General features: G+C 42.0%; 1 protein-coding gene across 4 annotated transcripts in view; it reads left to right on the top strand.

Annotated features, from left to right (window-relative positions):
* Positions 1 to 19,176, top strand: part of rgs3a (regulator of G protein signaling 3a) — a 145,384-nt gene that overhangs the window by 73,009 nt on the left and 53,199 nt on the right. For all 4 annotated transcript variants that reach the window (XM_035141577.2, XM_035141580.2, XM_035141578.2 and 1 more), the window contains one exon: positions 11,035 to 11,172. In XM_035141577.2, coding sequence (XP_034997468.1) covers positions 11,035 to 11,172 — 138 coding nt within the window. The remainder of the gene's footprint in view (positions 1 to 11,034; positions 11,173 to 19,176) is intronic.

Below are 19,176 nucleotides of genomic sequence, written 5' to 3' on the forward strand. Positions count from 1 at the left end.
CTGTGACTCTCCTCTCCTCTCCAGCAGCTGCTAAACCGCTGTAGTACTCCTTTATCCTTGAGTGACGACAGTCTTTACGGAGAGGTTGACCTTCTTGGCCCGCTGGTGGGGCGCACTGGCGTGTGAAGTGGAGGAGAGTGCGAGGTGGATGGATGGGGGGAGGAAAGGAGATAGGAAAAAAACATCTAAAGAGATCTGGGAGAGGACATTTACACGGGTCACAAATAGCCGGATTATTGAGCCGCGCTGATCAGAGAAGATAAAGATATGTTTGAAGAGTTTGGATGACCGCGACCTTCGGTGTGTGTTTGCGCGCGTGTGTGTGTGTGCGCTTTGTTTGTTTACGTTCACTCAAATGAGATACGTGTGTAATGTGATAGACTCTAATTGAATTGCTCTTTCTGGCTTCTCTGTGCAAAGGTCACACACACACACACACACACACACACACACACACACACACACACACACACACACACACACACACACACACACACACACACACACACACACACACACACACACACACACACACACACACACACACACACACGCGCGCGCACGCACACACGCACTAACTGAGAGAGAGATTTAGGACAAGGTCTCATGTTTTTAGTGAAATTGCTTCGGCCCTCAAGACATTTATTTCCCTCTCTGTCAATACTCCTGACGAGGTCCCTAACTAAAACCACAATTTAAATCATAGATAATGTGATCTATAGGGCAGGGAGTTGTGACTTAAAATCAATATCATGATTATCCAAGAAACTTAACCAAGTCCAGTTGACCTTGTTTTTTGGCACTTGGATATACCATGACCTGGATGGCTGAGAATATTCACAGACACAATATCACGATTATTTCCAACTTGATTCGACAGGTACCCTGACCCCTGCTGCAAAATGAACGTTCCAGAAACCCGAGAGTTTGTGAATGTTCACATTGGGCAAAGTATTAAATGAATTAACCGACATGAGCAAGATTAGATTGTCGGTTAGAGCTTATAAATGTCGGTTTCGATACATTTTTGGTTAATTTCCCAGCCCTGATGTGATCTTTGTGTAATATCATTTGAGTTCATATCGTGTATATATAATGATCGTATGTATAATGTCAGATCTGACCTGTGTTGCGTGGGATTCCCCTGATTTCTTTCCTCGAGCATTTCAGATGTATTTCAGTATTTCTCCATATCCTGTCCAATAAAGGCAGAAAATGCAGGACAGGCCTTAAAGGAAGTAAAAGACGGCATTTATACAGTGCTGCTATAAATAACTTGTCGTGCGGTGGTTTAGCAAATACAAAAACAGACAAATAACCCACAGCTACACACACAAAGCTTTCATAAACTCCACAGTAACATATTACGATACTTGTCATGTAACAGACCTCCCAGCTACATCTCTACAGGCAAGTACTCTATCTCCTATGGGGTCAAATAAAATGATGAAATTATATAGTCTCTCCAAATTATGTCTCATCTATGTACTATTTCTTGATTTATATCAAAGATCCAGGATCAGTCTTCTCCTGCCTGCCCTCCTCATTTCGTCTACTCCTGTCCTTCTCCTCCATATAGCCGGAGGTCATGCTATTTTAGCACTTGCTCAAAACAGAAGTGATGTAACCCAGATTTACACGTGGAAAGGGAAAGTGGTGGTGTTGGTGGTGGATGGGGGTGCAATTGTGTCTCTGGAAAGTCATGTGTGTGTAAGTGTGTCAGTGACGCAGGGAGAGAGGAAGCAAGAAATCACTGTGTAAATGAAAAACACCGAGACAAAGGAGAGACACTGTACGAGATAAGTGGTCCAGCGGAGTGCATCAGGGTCACAGCCAGAGTCGTCATGGGGAACTTGTCCGCCCGGGTCGGGCCTAAGAAAAGGTTCGCCAGGGAGGGGAGCTCATTGCAGCAGCACCTACTGTCTGACAGTGGAGATGTAAGTGTTCCTGATTGAGGGGTCTGTGTGGGGTGCATTCAAACGTGTGTGTGTTGTTGTGGCTCAGTTGCATGAAGTAGGGAGATCTGAAACTAGGTGGCTTGGCTGTAAGTGCAGTAGTTAGATTTTTTTTTTTTTTAAAGTAAGGATGGAAAATGTGTAATTCCTTAATCAGAAGATGACTGAGCGGTTGTTTAACGCTGTGCTGAGTTAACTTGTCACGGTCTCAAGTGAGTTAGACCCACAATTGATTGCACGAAGTCAGGGGAGACTGAACTTAATTGTTTTCAGTTGAATACATTTAGAGGTTAGAGTAAAAAAAATACTAAGACTACTTAACACATCTCAGGATAGTCTGCACAGAGTACATTTATTTTACATTTTAAAGTTGTACTTCTTCATTGTTCAGTTGTTACAAATGGTTTCACTCTATATCCAAGTATTATTATACGTGGAATTAGCAGATATTGGTTTTGAAACATTAAAGTTTGTGTACACTTGAAGCAGCACATAGAGGATGGGATGTTTGAGAAGAGCTCACAGGCACCAACATGTACAGGGATGTTGCTGAACTAAGTGAAATCCCAGTGTGGTTTTGGTTTATGATGTGCAGGATGACCTTCATGTAACATTTGTGGCCACAAATAATGCTGCAGCTTTGATTTGATTAAGTGAACACTCACTGTTGATGTTCTTCTCCGGGACTAAGCAGAAGTCTTTAACATATCTATAAGGATGTGCATCTGTAAGTGCTGGTTTGTGTGTCTATCTATACAGTGTGTATTTAGGTATCTCGGTGCTTTCAAGCACATCGTTAACTGCATGACAGACTGGCTGCCGCTTGCAGGCTGAAGTAAGGGTGTGAATGATTTGCACCCAGAGGCTCCAGTCAGCAAAATACCTCCTTCATGGTAGCCATCCATAACACAGGCAGGGCAGGACCCGTCTCTCTGGGGTCCGATTGAGCCGAGACGTGCCCTCTTCCCTCCAGATGAGCCCCGAATTAAAGTTTGCTTTGCTTTGCCTTTGCTTTGATTTAATATGTCAGCCCAGACTGGCAGCGCTGTCGCTTTACTGGCCTTACATCTAAATATAATCGCCCCCATCTTCGAGATAAGATTGCATTGAGATCTACGACCACCAACAACTCGCCCAGCAGCATCGGTGACGAGCATATTCTCTTGAGCTGCATTACCCTCCCTATTGCATCAGGTGCAGGACAAATGGCTGTCAGCACATGAATTATTCACTGACCTGAATGGGAATGTGTGCAGAAGTAAGTCACAAATTAATGATGCATTTACATTTTGTATAGGTATGTACATTACAGTGCCTTAATGCTTTTGCAATAAACACAATTATGGTAGAGGTGGTTCAAAAGAGTATGTAGATACCAACAACTACTAGGGGTTGATACAGAAATGGAGCAGAGGAGATTATAGACTGAACACATCAGTCTCTTAACCCCTCACCCAGAGAGAGAGAGAGAGAGAGAGACCTGCACTCCCCCTGCTCATAGAGAGAGTAACCCAAATAATAATCATAGATAATGATAATCATAGATAACTCTTAGTATTTAAGAGTTATTGGATTATTTGTATCACGTGTCTTATTAACATGATCAATCAACTTTATTGTAAACTCTAGTATATTGCGACATCCCTCGATTAGGAAACAATTTCTGAAAACGATTACCTGACTCACTGACCGGGTCATTGAATTATCATGTAGACATGTGACCTTACCGACGTTTTAAAATAGGAGAATCTACTTTTCAGAAACACTGTCTGAATTCAGAAAGCTTCCTCTTTGCCGTGTCATGTAAGCACATGACACCGGGGAGGATGATGCTTATCATCCTCCCCGGTGGCTCTGCAGGCCAATGACTCCTGTTTACTCGCTCTTTTCATTGCAGCTCTTTCTGGGCTAACCACAGAAGAGCTGCGAGCTGGAAACCAGACAAACAAACTGGAAATAGATAAAAGAGTGTGGGAAAGCCGCAGAGTCGAGAGGAGGCTGCATTCCATGTTTAAATTGTTCGGTGAAGTATATGAGATGAATTTGTCTTATGGGCTTTATTGACAGAGAGTTTGCATTTTTTTATATTATTATTATACAGCTGTTGTATTTTGGTGTGGATACGATAAGATAAGATAAGATTCCACTCCGGGGGAAATTAAGAAAAAGAGAACATGTGGAAATATAAAATAGAAGTTGTGCCTTGGTGGATCTAGGCGCTCTAATGAGTGCCATTCTAGTTTTGGAAGTTTCAGTCTGGACCAAAATGGTGGATAAGCTGCGAGCCAAAGCACTTGCATGGATATAAAGTGAGCGGGAGGAAAAATAAGGACATTTAAAACCTTTAAATAACCGAAAAAGAGTTTAAATGACTTTCACATCTAATGACACATACTGTAGAGTTAACTAGCTTCTTATGCTCCCCTCTTGTTCAAATGTCACTCGGTAGGAAGAAGCCATAAACCCGTTGATACAGTCATTTTGTCCAAAGACGTAAGAGCAATGGCGTGCTCCTGATTATGCAGGACTATGAGATAATAGGTAGTTTGATCCGTAACTAACTCAATTGTGGGAGAGTGTCGAGTCCCGATAGCATGTTCAGCAGCCGTGTACGGGACTAACAGGGTGTGATGCTGCTTGGTGTGACAGAGTATAGGGACTCATTATAAGCCACTGATCTCTGAGGAGCATGGTATGAATCATGTGAATACTTATATGTAAGAGGTACTTATACATAACAGGCACTTTATATTTACATTATATATTTTACCATTCATTTAAATGATAACATCGTTATCATTATCCTGCAAAACCAAGGTGGCATTATGTCTTCTTTTCTTTTTGCCTTATAGAGATTAACCTTGCCACAGCCTGTGTGGGGATGGTAATAGATATGTGTCGTCACTGATCTTCTGTGGTGTGCACACTTGATTGAGAGTTTTCTTCGCTCTCCGGGTGTTTTACTCACTGGCTCTTTCTATCTATACTTTTAAAAGGGAGCCATATCTGCCTCCAGTGTTTACTCTCAAAACACAAACGTGTGTGCATGAACAAACTTCCAGACTGAAGTTTATCTCCAAGAGCTGAGCTACATTTCCATCAGGAAATGTGTGCAAACAGTGCAGAGATAATCAAAGCTGAGATTGCGCTGGAGTTGGGGGCGAGGGTAGTGGTGCAGGAGCGGTTGGACCAGCAGGGAGGGATTTATAGCTCATGGCAGAACTCTTGTGGAAATTATCTTATTTGAGAGCAAAAACTTCTTCAATGCAAAGTATGATGACCTAAAGAAAAGGCATTGTTTTATACCTGGATTCAGGTCCAAATAAGATTTTTATTTTAAAGGCTTGTCGGATATTTAGGGAAATATTCAGATTCAATTTCAAGCAGAGTGTTAAGATTTAATTTTCTATTTGCTTATAGCTACAGCCAGAAGCTGATTATCTTAGTTTGACATCAGTGGTAATTCAAGGGACTTTGAGGGCCCCAGGCAAAGGGGACCTAGGAGGCACTATATTCTTATTAGTATCAAATTAAAGAGAAAGTGCATACTGTGCATACACAAGTTTAAGTGCAACCCCCCAAACCTCCTTGACCCACATGTCATACACATGCATTTAAACATTTAGTCTTCAACCAAACCTCTAAAATTACGAAGCTTTTGGCAGAAAGACAGTTGCATGGGGCCTCATTAGGGGCTTTACATCTATGGTGTCGTTACAGCTCCCTGTATATAGCGGATCATATAATTTAAGGGGGTTCTCACAACGTTTTTGTTGCTGTGGATTAACAACACCAGCTTGTTTTAGGGGCCCCTCTCAGCTGGAGGCCCCAGGCAACTGCTTGCTTCGCCCACCTTGTTGCAACACCCCTCTGCTTGAAGGGGGGGGGGAGAAGCCAATAAGCGAACTTTCCCAAAATGTTGAACTTTTGTTATACAAATGTGATCTTTGCCACATGAAAGCAAAACACATCTAATAATCAGGTTAGTATTACCAGGCAGTGTGAAACAATGATACCTGAATGTGGCATACTTACGCTGTCATTGAAATCCTGCTAACCTGTGCAGTGGCAGCTTAGGTGAACTGTGTTGTCAGCGGCCGAGTCTGAAAACTCATCTGCCAGATGGCTCAGGGAGGAGGGCTTCAACCAGGGAGCACTTTAATCAATCTGATTAAGGGGAAATGCTGCTTGTATTTTTAGCCACTCCATGTCAGGCTAGTGGCCATTCATTGAATTTTGTTCCATTAGGACTCCTGTTTATCTCTTGGACGGCTGCATTTATAAACAAGGGAGTTAGAGTAAAGGACCCATTTGCTATTTCAGCTAATACGAATATTAAGGTGATCATTTTAGGAATAAGATGAATAGTCACTCCATTATTCCAAGAATAAAGGCTTCATTCATGACCTGACTCTGTTTGCGCAAACTTACAAATCCCAATGTTTGTGGGACGCTGCCCAGAAGCTGTTTACTGGCAAGAAGCAACATGAACTCAACTAAAACAATTTCCCAAGATTTCCCACCAAAGTGTTGCGGAGAATCCTCTCAAACTCAAAGCAGCCCAGATGATAAATATCATTTGGGTCCTGACTCGGATACATTGTTATTTTATTTGGTGTCTTTCGACCCAAAATGAAAGATGCATCACAAGACCGAAGTACCACTTGAAAGCGGGAGACAGCTGTCCTGTGAAATAGATTGCAGTGCCAATGTTATAGAGCGCTCCAGCTGGCTCCAGATGATTCCTGTGTAAAACATGTGGTCTGTGGCCAGCTGTCAACAGTTGACTCATTTCCTGGCACGATTGATTATTTTAACTGATGTAATGCAATGATGTGCGAGTCACTGTCGGGGGGTAACAATCCCGGATACTAATGCAGAGTTCAAAGTCAGAGCGCACAAGTCCTGTATCGGGGGCTGAAAAGAGAAATTGAAATTGAAAGCCGACACAAATAAATCATCATTAGTATTCCCCCGGCGGAGCATGGTTCGTTTGCTGTGTATGCCGTGTTAATCCCAATAAGAAATGACCTCTGTGTTATTCTACGTCTGTCATGTGTCACTCCCCCCCCGTGTCTCTCTTTACTCAGGACAAAATGTGCATGACGTCAGTAAGTGGTGTACAGTATGCCGCGCGCTGTGTACCTCATATTTACACACGAGACTATGTAAACACTCACACTTCCTCCCTTTGACGGATCAGGGATGTAAACCCTCTGGGACCCGCGGCTCACCATGACTCACATAACGGGCGAAGAGAGTCCAGGCCTGCTGCTCTCAAGTGCTAAGTTCAGACCGGAGCTGTGTACAGATCTTAGAGGCTTGCTCGTTGTGTGAGTGTGTCTGTTTATGTGTGTTTGCAGGTGCATGCTTTCCCCTGGGACACTAAAGTGAACTCTGTAGCAGATGTGTTTTCTCTGAGTTGGGGCAGCAGGGAGTTGTGTGGGAAAACCGGGCCATATGAGGCAATGTTAGCTGGAAAGCCTGTGTTGCTTTTCGCAGTATTATTTATTCCAAAGAATTATTAAAGAGGAAATACAGAGGAACAGGGCATCACATATCAGTCATGTGAAAATGTCCATGTGTGTGTGTTAATGAACTGCGTTTATGAAGTGCTTTTCTAGCCCTAACGACCACTCACAGCGCTTTACAGTACGGTTCCCATTCAGCCGTTCAAACACACAGGGCTTCTATATATTTAGCCCTTTGCCTAAGCAGCTATGCATCTCATTTACACGCTGCCATGAGCAATTTGGCCGTCAGCGTTTTGCTCGAGGACACTTTGGCAATGTGGACCGGACAAGCCAGTAATCGAACCTCCTTCCCCTCGGATTAGTGGACAAACCGCTCAACCTCCTGAGCAGTAGCCGTGTGTCTGTGTTTTTCCGTTGGGTTGCATGTGCATGAACAGGTCGTATTAGCAGTACATGATTGAAGGTTAGTTGGCTCCGGGGGTGCGACCATCGTGCACACCTTCATTTTAGACGTGCACAAGCGGTGTCCTTTTGCTGTCTCCAGGCAACCAGGAATCAACTTCTTCAGAATATGATGTCATCCCTAATGTGACAACACAAAAACAGAGCTTGTTGTTTACATTGAAGTTATCGTGTGTGTGTGTGTGTGTGTGTGTGTGTGTGTGTGTGTGTGTGTGTGTGTGTGTGTGTGTGTGTGTGTGTGTGTGTGTGTGTGTGTGTGTGTGTGTGTGTGTGTGTGTGTGTGTGTGTGTGTGTGTGTGTGAGATGTGTTCCACGTATTATGGCTTGTGCGTCATCCTTATAAACTCAGATTCAGTCCAAATGATTGATATCAAAGAACATCCGCATCGATTCCTGTCCACTCTGAAAAAGCCCCTATTTCATCATCTCATGGTGCAATTGAAAACAGTCAGGCTCAATTTCATTAATGCTTACGCTACCGAACCTGCTTCTCTTTCTTGTTTTTCTCTCTGTATTTCTTTACTTTTGACTAGAAAATGACCCTTTATTGTTGTTTCTTACTGTACCTCACGTGTGTCTTTCTTTATTTTATTTGTGTATTTGTATTCTGCACGTGTTGGCAGATTATTGTATTGCACTTCATAATGCTGCACATCACCACTCTACTCTGCTTTGTAGGCAGTGCATTTCATTCTGTGTCAAAGCAAAGCAGACTTTATGTTGCCATTACTGACGTGGGCTTTAAATGCCTTTTTACCCTGCATTAGCATCACTAACAATGACAAGGCTTTAACCACCAAACACTTTGCGCCAGTAGACTCCACAACAGCAGCCTTCCCATCTTCACCGGGACATTGAGTGACATTAATAGTGACATATATTCAAAGAGACAGCAGCACAGCAGGCCGTGCAAAAGCCCATGCAGCCAGGAATCAGGCAAATAAGCTAGCATCATGAATCACCACTGACCAGGGCAGCAAGTGTCAAGAAAAACCCAGAAGGCTTCAGTCAATCTCTGTCGACTTTCACAAAATGGAAAAAATACTATTTATATCCTGACTTGTGCCCAAAAATGTCAGTGCACAAATGTTTCTCCCCCGACACCGCCAGAGGCAGAACAACGGTAGGTAGGTGGACATGATCGAATTGGAAATAGAGGAGATGGAGAAAAAAAAAACATACTTGAGAACAATACATGACGTAATAATGACATAATGGAGACATTTCTTCAACTAAACAAACCTAATATTAAGATATTCACTGTGATTTAACAGGAGAAGATGTGGAGATGAGCTGATGGTGTTTGAGTTCACAAATGATGGAATAGTCGAGTCAAGTTTATTTATACAGGATTTCATATCTTCAAGATAAAAAGCAAAGGTACACGACAAATACATGACATGACTTAACATATCTTATATACATATGTCATAAAACTAGGATACAAATAAGATGAAAACGTAATAATTAGAATGGTGATTCATAAAAATATAATAGTAATTTAAAAGGAAATTGACAAAAACAATCATTCAGCATAAATAAAAGAGGCAGTAAAGGCTGATTTAGAGTTTAATCTCTGTGTTGTGACGAGACCTTTATCTGATGACCTCAGGGGTCCGTCCTGTGTGTATTCAATGAGCAAGTCAGTATTACAGGAAGGAATTGAACAGTGATTTATAGAACAAACACATTTAATTTGTTGCGCAGTCATAGATCTGCATATTAGAAAATGTTTACCCGGAATTGAGTATTGATGAATGGACATTTTGTATCAAGTCGGCTCAAGTCAAAGAGCTGAAATATTGCCCACCAATTACAGGTTATTAATTCTAAGATCAATTGTAAACACTGGAATGACATAAGCTTGTCTGGTTTTTTTTGGCGAATATTGTAAAATCAGAACAATTTCCTCCAGCTACAACTCTGCAGCACATAAACAAAATGTACTTGTCCCATTAACCTTCCTCCTTAAACTATTTAGGAGGTCTGCTCGGAAGCTGTTTCCAAATTAGCGTTTGAAGCACAAATCAACATGAGATTAATCTGTTCGAGCGAAGATGTTTTTTCTTAGATGCTCTGTCTTTTATCAGAGGCACATTGGTGGAGTCGTAACCAAACACAAATGAGGACATTAATCGATCAAAGATTTAATCTGCCCATTACTGAGGTCAAACACAGATACCAGGATGTCCTGCAGAGTCAGCCCAGGGGTATTTATACTCTTTTCAATGAGAAGCCATTTGACCAACTCTAATTTAACCACTGGCTGTCAGATATTTATTCCCATGTATTTCCCAGCAGGGGCGTATTGATTTGTTCTCTTTCAGCAGTACCATCTTGCCATTAGTCACGCACTGTAATTGTCTCGCCAGCGTATCAAATTCTGCGTGAAGTGGAGGCCGGCTATTATCTAATTTCACTAATGCTAGCGTTTTGATGCCCACGGGGCTGCGCCACTGTACAGCCTGTGGTGTCATGAAAACAAAGTTCAGATGGCAGCTGTTTGTGCACATTAACACCAGTGCTGGTAGTAGGGCCGGTGTTTGTTATAGATACCATCATTTATTTCATTCCGCTGGACACACGCAGACGTGCTATCAGGCTCGTTCCCACACAGAAAGGTGTAAGACCTCTGATACGCGTGGTGGATTACGCTCTTTTGTTTGTCATTATCGTCTCTGATGGCACTCATTGCTCTCTCTGACTCACACACACACACACACACACACACACACACACACACACACACACAGACACACAGACAGACAGACAGACAGACAGGTAAGCACACACGTAGAAAGACTGGCCTCCTCTCAGACCCTCATTAAAAAGTGAAAAACTATTGTTTAGCATTTTCCTCATTTCACACGTGCACACTTTCTATTATAATTTCTTTCGTTTGTTCTCTCGTGCTCTTCCCGTCTTGAACCCTTTCACTATCCAAGGATCAGGAGGCACTTCTTGATTTCTCTGACAGCAGATGCCTAATTGGCCGTTTTCTTTTCCTCCACCCCTCTTGCTCCTCACCCACTCTCTCTCTCTCTCTCTCTCTCTGTCCGTCTCCACTTTCTCTCTCTCTCTCTCTCTCTCTCTCTCTCTCTCTCTCTCTCTCTCTCTCTCTCCCTCTTCCTGTATGTCTCTAGAAGTGTGACTGCCTGCTGAGCCTGGAAGCCTTTTCAGCAGACCAGAAACGCCGTGTGTGTCAGTGCCTGAAGGACAACATTGACAAGCAGCTCCAGCTTCACAGGAGGGAGCCTTCCATTCCGCATCACTTTGACCAGGTACGGCCACATGGTCACACTCTCACACACACATATACAAGCATTTCCAATGACCCAGGCCGCATGTATACAACTCACTCCCAAGCATACACGCTGAGTCAGTAACGTCTGCACTTTCCTGGAAGCTCACACTGCCATTCTTATGATTTTCCACTTAGGTCATACATTTCTTTGGAGAGTTTAATCCTGCTGCCTTTTTTTTATCTGCTTGCATTTGAATAGTGGTCCTGCTTTAGTGCAGCTAAGAGCAATTTAAATCCTGCTGGAGGAGATATTTTCTGGCAAAAGCAGGTTTTAACCAACTCGATTTCATCTGGACGAATGACACTGTGGTGAATCATGTTTGTTGTGATCATTTGAAAGGATAACCACACCAGATGGGATGAAACACTGAGCACCAGGTGTTTTCTTTGTTTACCTGTGGTGTGGTGATACATGGAAGGACAGTTGTTTAGTTTCTTTATTGACATTATATGCATTAAATTAATAGTTTTGATATATTTGGATAGATGTTGGATATATTTTTAATCACACAATTTACTTCCTATAAGTGACATATCAGCTTTAAGTTTATTTGGCTAACTTGTTAGCAAACAGTTGCATATTTACAACATTCATCTGGGGACATATTTGTGTACATGATAATTATAAGCCCAGTCAGCTACTCACTCTTCTTCTAGCTCTGTTTTTGGTCTTTACTTTAGACTGTATATAAAAATGGACGCAGACTCCTGGTCCGGAAAGTGAAGCCAATGCGGAAGTGCATTCTGAAATCTGTAGTTTCTCAAATGACCAGTAGAGGGGGTTTCTAGTCATAAAGCACAGTATGCATTGTAGCTTTTGGTCTGTGTGATTGACAGTTAATACCTTTTGATGGGTGCAGGTGCAGGTGGGTGTACTGTGTCATCAAGCTCTCTTTCAGAATCACCCCCCACTCCTCCAAATATGGTTGCTTCTGGTTTAAAAAAAAAGACCAAGATAGAGTTTGCCAAAATGCAGAGGCTTAAACAGGAGTCTACAGCAGCGGTTGGGTGAACACACATTCTCATTTGATCCCTCCAATATACAAATATTAATTCGAACATATTCGATTTTCTTCTTACAATTCCCCTTTGTTTTCCTGTTGCTCTCGGAAGCACTGAAATGAGTTTGATTGAATCCAATAATACACAGAATATGACATTTTAAGATGCAATGAATTGCTTCTGAAAGAATCGAAACCAAATGTAATCACTGCTAGATAAAGTCATTACACCTTTACAGCTCAGTGTAGCACGATGGTGGTGCAGGGGGCTGTTTAAGATGAGCTGTAACTGATATTCAAGTGCTCACTGGGCTTTGACCGCACTGATTAGGAGGCTGACTGCCGAGGGAGCTGTGCAGATCACCGTGGCCCATTTTGATCAATTCGAGCGCTACCTGAGGAAATCTAATTCAAAATGATTTCTACTTTTGTAAAAGATGTGTTAATATGTGGCATTCTTGCAAATCTTCGGATGAAAACAACCGTTAACGTCCTTGGAGCATCATTTAATCAGAGGTTTGCTGTTTTTTTGATTAGCCTTATTTCCTTGATACAATTACCTTTCCTTTCTTCTTTCATTCATGATGCTTTTTGTTGCTCCACACTTACAACAGCTAGTGGCTGGAGGCATTAGGTTTTCAGGTTGTTCATCCATTATTGGGAACACGATATCTCAAAAGTAATCAGCGGTAAATCCAAGATTTCGGGTTTCTTCTTTCTGTACTTCTTTCATTTTTGATGAGCACCAGACAACCCATTTACTTCATCAGTTTAAAAGATGTTCAACCCAATTTGCTTGAGATTGGCTGAGAGGTGATTAAAAGGAATAAATAGCGTAGTGTGTAGATGGCACACCTGTTGTACATTAGGGCTTCATTTCATCAGCACATGAAAGAGGGCGAGAGAGAGAGAGGGGAAGAAAAGCCGACAGTCTTTCATCCCATCCTCTCTCTCTGATTGTGTGTGTGTATTCGTGTGTGTGTGTGTGTGTGTGTGTGTGTGTGTGTGTGTGTGTGTGTGTGTGTGTGTGTGTGTGTGTGTGTGTGTGTGTGTGTGTGTGTGTGTGTGTGTGTGTGTGTGTGTGTGTGTGTGTGTGTGTGTGTGTGTGTGAGAGAGAGAGTATTTTTACCCACATGGTTCATCTGAAAAGATTTGGGATGAAGCCTTGATTACCCAGAAGGGAAAATGACCTCAAAATATCCTCAATTATCTTAATTTTCTCAAGAATTCAACAGATTCAACATTCAGACTTGGGTTTGGAACATGATGGATAATCTTCCAAAGAATATCTTTTGTACGTGATGCTTTTATTGGCTGTTTTCTCCCATGATCCTGGGTCAATTATGTGCACCCAGCCGACTGAATGACCACATCACATGCACTGAAATGCTCAATACGTTCAATAACAAAGCAGCTGGCCAGGCAGGTTGAGTCACGTTGGGTCACGTTAAGTCACGTTAAGTCAACACCATTTACACAAACACAGCCGACCAAATCAAACTCCATTGATCAATTAGGACATGGTAAAAAAACTGTTATAATCCCTTATCGTTTTTTGTTATTAGTAGCTAATTACACTTCCTAAAGCTTCAGTTTTTAAAGCCAAACAAACCTTTTGTTGTGCAAACCGGGGTGATGCCTCTTATCGACCCTGTTTACATCTTGAATTAACATGCGCCTTGGGAATACAAACACAAGTGGACAACCACTCGTTGCCGCTTACACGTGTGTCCATTTGTCTTCAACGTGTTATTCCCTTCTTCGCTTCAACTAAAGATTCCTCAAAACCTTATATCATGTTGATAGCTGTTGTCTAGATTTCTTTGGACTGAATCTTCCTTAATGGATATGAGGTGTTAAGCTTCAATTCCATTTTTTGGAGCGTTGCCATGCTGTCAATAAAACAACCCCCACTTCCTGCATTCATTTGTCTTTTAAGGTCCTTCTCAGGGACACATCAGGACGCATTAGCATATAACATACAAAGGATTTGTGCGTCCCAGACCACCTTGGCAAGTGAGTGAGATCAGATCAAAACGTGTCTTGGCTGAAATTCCTCTAGAGTGCTCAGCTCCAAGTGCATCAGTTTACACCGCTTTCATTTCCACAGGTGTCGCCTGACAACATTTGATCTGGTCTCACATCCCCGCTCTACATGTAAATAAATTTGTACATCATTTCTGTGTGTGAAGCCAAATAATGTAGTTTTTTGCCAGTCCGACTCAACAGATAGGTCCTTTGTCAATACCTTTGTGTTGATGTCAGGAGAGGTCGAGCAAATCAATATGCTGTGCGCAATGAAATAAGATTTTACCCTTTTGAATTTTTTTTTTTTTTTATTGAAAATCAATGTGCATTAATATTGTGGTGGCTGCCACAAAACAGAAATACTTTGGATTTATTGTTAATCTGTTGCGGGTCAGAGGCATCAGCTGAATATGATGCGGCTCCTTCAAGGATGCATTTGTGCACACACGACGTAAAAAGAATGTGTCCACATGCATCCCAGACCTCCTCTGAATGTGACCACCTCCGTATGTGGATCTCATCAATGCTATGGAGCCGCCGAGGGGTTCAGAAAGGGGCCAGCTTTAACACCGTCAGTTATTTAATAACTGCGGTAATAAATGCCACCAGGCGTTCCAGCCTCCAGATGAAACGTTTGAACTGTCTGCAGAATCAAAATCACACATTTTCCTGTAGAGAGGATAACACATTAGTATTCCTACGAGAGCTGATGATACATTTTTACTGAAATCCTAAATGCATGTCTTTCATTTGTATACCTTCTTAATTGTAGTCATTAGAGGCTTTTATGCTTATCTCTTTATCAAATGCAAATCTAATTGTTGCCCTGAAGGCAAAGGAATTTCATGCTTAATCATAACATTTTTACATCTAGACAATTTGGTTCACTTTTGATTGCATTTCAGCCGAATACCTTAGAGGCAAATAGTTTGTATTCAGTCAACTCCAAATGTGTTTAATTACATGCAAATCATTGTCAAGAACGAAGAGGAAGAGATATAAAAGGAATGCCATTGTGGTATCCTTTCTGTTGTATGTGACCCTTTGGGTAATTTCATGTTGGCATGTAAAGACACATGTGGGCCAGTTTCTTCCATTAGATAACATAAAAAGAAGTTTAAAACCTAAATCCCTCTCAAGAGGATGACGATCAGCTGCAACGTCCCATTTAATATAAACTTTTATATTTATATTTTGCAAATTGTCCTCTTATCTCTAAAAAAAAAAAGCCTTTACCTTAATAACTCCATTTCGGCCTGTTTGTTACTGCTGAGTCAACACTAGAACTCACTGTGTAAACCTAATGCGGTGTACCATCGATGGACAGTGTTTATTCCTGTCAGTGAGTAAAAACTGCAGCAAAAGAGCTTTAGAAAATTGCTTGTGGAATCACACATATCCTTTGTGTCAGAAACTGCATTTGTCCTCTCATGCACAAAGCTGAGTAAATCCACACTTGGCTGAAGCTGGCACTTTATACTCAAAAGCTATGTTCAAGTGTGCTGTGAGAGCAGAATAGACACACACACACACACACACACACACACACACACACACACACACACACACATTGTAGGGATCACATCTGTTCATTCTACTCTGTTAGTTAATTTCATTCATGTTTTCAGAGCAAATGTGGTTACGCCGCCACAGTGTTGATGTCAGCAGCAGCCTGGCTTCCTCCGATCCACAAAACACTTTGTTCGCTTCCGTTTGGAAAAATCTGGACGTGAACCCTTTCCACTGGGCGATTATATAATTCTCCGGTCCCTCCGAGAGCGGAGCACGATGAGGTTTTGCCAGTTTCAGCTTTTTGTGGAGCTTCGTTTAAAGACGGCAGATGGTAAACAGATGACTCGGAGCAAATATTTATGGTGACTCATCTTGAATAAACGAGGCCTCTGTCTCGAGGCTCTGACAGAAATAACTTTGAATAGGTTAAAGTGAAGCTAAAGAATGACAAAGTGGTCTATGACCTGGATGGGAGGTGGTTATGGGGATGAGCTTGTCAGATAATTGAGAGAAAATTGGCTGATCATCAGCTGAAGTTACACTTTTTGGTGATTTAACAGGAGATGATCCTGGACGATCTGCAAATACACAGAGGCCAGTGTTTGTCTGTTAGGGCTGGAGAAAAACATTACTTTTGTTTTTGGGTGTTTCAGAAACATTTGACCCCAAATCTAATAATTCAGATGAATGTATTATAATGTTTAAGAGTGTGTCTCCTGTTCAGAAAGGCAGATCATCTGTTTGTGACAAATCTGGACCACTTAAATTGCTGAATGCGTCAGCTTTTCCAAAATTACCCTAAACTACTACAAATACAAACCGTGGCATCAATTCCACGCAGAATGTGATCACTCCATTTATTTTACATCACACAATGCCAAACTGTGGCATCACAATTTGTCAGTGGTTGCGTGCTTGGCAAATTCATTGGAAGGGAAGGACATTGTGGCCATACCTTCAGCTGGGTTGGCCTTCAAAGTAAAAGCAGGAAAGTTAGAAAAACATTCTGGTAGCAACCGCACAATTAGGACCTAAGATCCTAAATTAGGACCCCAACATTCCCAGTATATAAACTTGATTTTAAGTTTTATTTGTTTCCATATTTCCGTTCACCAACAAACACTTAGCCTCGTGGTCTGGTGTTCAATAGCTATTAAAGGTCTCCTTCCTTGCAAAGCTTCCGGCACATTCTTGTCTGGACAGCATTACCCACTAAGCTGCTGGAAAAATAAATTTGTTCGGCTTCCATCACACACACACACACACACACACACACACACACACACACACACACACACACACACACACACACACACACACACACACACACACACACACACACACACACACACACACACACACACACACACACACACACACACACACACACACACACACACAGAAAGCCTCAAATGGGAATTTATGCAGGACTGACCATTTTGAAAACAACAGCCACACTTTATCATGGACAGTTAACAGTTGATGAGCAATGCTGGCACTCCCTCTTTGAGGCAGAAGAACTGTGGCCAGTAAAATCGCATTCATTTCCCACACGAGAGAATAGGCTCACACGAGCAATGAAAACAAGATGGCTGCTGCTAATGGACAAAGTGTATCTGTTGGGGTTTTGGTCGCAGCTCGCTCTGTCCTCTTACTCTGGCTGCCTCATTTCACATTTATGAGAATCTGTTCGAACTGGTTATAATACAGCATTTATGTTGGAGAGAGCAGTGACGCAGTGTGACAAGGACCCTCTCTCACCCCCTCTCTGTCCCACTCTGTCGCTCGACGTGTCAAACTGTTTATTCATGAAGAAATGAAAGAAAGAAAGAAATGAAAGAAAGAAAGAAAGAAAGAAAGCTCTGTCCTCTCCTCTGTCTTCCCCACTAGTCCATGTCCTTCCACTGCGGCATGCTCTCCATCCATGATACATGAAGCTCTGGACAGAAAGGAAGTGTGTCAGAGAATATGCATCTATGGAGCAGCGTGTCTCACTACAGTGACACACTGCATTTAAAGCAGCAACACAAAATGACGTGAAGTTGATTGCTCAGCTTCATTTTAGAGTAAATTAGAAAAATAAATATTTTCCTCCATTTTGACTCTAAAGGTTTTCATTTGAGGATTGCTTTACAGCATCCTCTTGTCAGGATGTGTCACCACCCTCTGTTTCCCAGGACTGTGTCTCAGCTCTTCATAAATTAGCAGTTTTCTGAGTCGATGTTCAATAATGCAAATGTTTTTTCCCTGCGTGAAATCTCACAGTTATATTGAAGATTATCGATTTTCTCCAGTTTGGGAATGTTTAGTCTGAGTAGGTGTTAAACTAGTACACCTATCTGAGATTGACCTGTTTTTGTGAGGGGACTAATGACCGTTGACTAATGGTGTTGTTTTTTGTTTGTTTAATCATTTGCTTCCTCCTAGAGAATTTGCTAGTATTTAAAATCCAGCCATGTTTACACTCATATTTATTACTGCCACCTGTTGGTCAGTGGAATTGTGTGAAATATAATAAAGACATGGAGGGTGATATCTGGCTTTTTAGCTGTCTGGTGTTTGGTGATTAGCAGGTAGCTTACAGCAGTGAGAGTGAACTGAAACATTAAACCAAGCAATGAGCTGAAGCCCCATACAAAGCTCTGCAAAACTGAGGAGAGCTGCAGAGTCCAATTGACATCTGATATATTTTTATTTATTTATTTCCCCACATTTTATTTGCAACAGAGTACAAGCTGCCAATCTACAGTAAAAACAAAATAATGAAAGCAAGACATTCAATATACAACGATGTAGAGTGATCGAACATAGCTCATGGTCATTTTGGCAGAGAGAGGGAATTGTTAGGAAGGCAGCAGCGACAGTAAAGGAAGCATTTTAAAAGTGGTCGCCCGGGGTTGGACAGCATGTTAAGACAGTGGCAGATGCAGTAGTTGGGATCCGAGCCTGGGGTTGGCAGGAGAAGGAAGGACGACACTGAGTGACTGAACAATGTGAGGAGAAAGCTAGCAGGCTGTAAGCTGGGGGATTTTTTGACATTTTGTTTTCACTGGATGGTCCAGTGAGGCTATGAGAGAGAGATGAGGCTGCTACACACCTGTCATCTCACCTTCACTGGGGGATTATAGACGTAATGAATACGAATATTTACACTGTTAATGATACAAAGAACTGAGTGAAACTGTTCCGTGTGTCGACTGGACTCAGCGTCGACAAAGTGAAGGATGTAATTGTAAAGTATAATTCAGGCGACATCTGTACAAGCGCGTGATGAACATTTCTCTTGGCCTCGTTTCTCTTCTCTGCAACAGACACACACTTTCCCCTTCATTGTCTCTAATTAGACACGGATGAATTCCATTTGTCACGTCTTTGCTCGTCCCTTCTCCTCTCACACCCGTGCGTGCACACACACACACACACAAACAGCCCACTCGCTT

Source organism: Hippoglossus stenolepis, chromosome 18 (assembly GCF_022539355.2).
Source record: "Hippoglossus stenolepis isolate QCI-W04-F060 chromosome 18, HSTE1.2, whole genome shotgun sequence".
NCBI lineage: Eukaryota > Metazoa > Chordata > Actinopteri > Pleuronectiformes > Pleuronectidae > Hippoglossus > Hippoglossus stenolepis.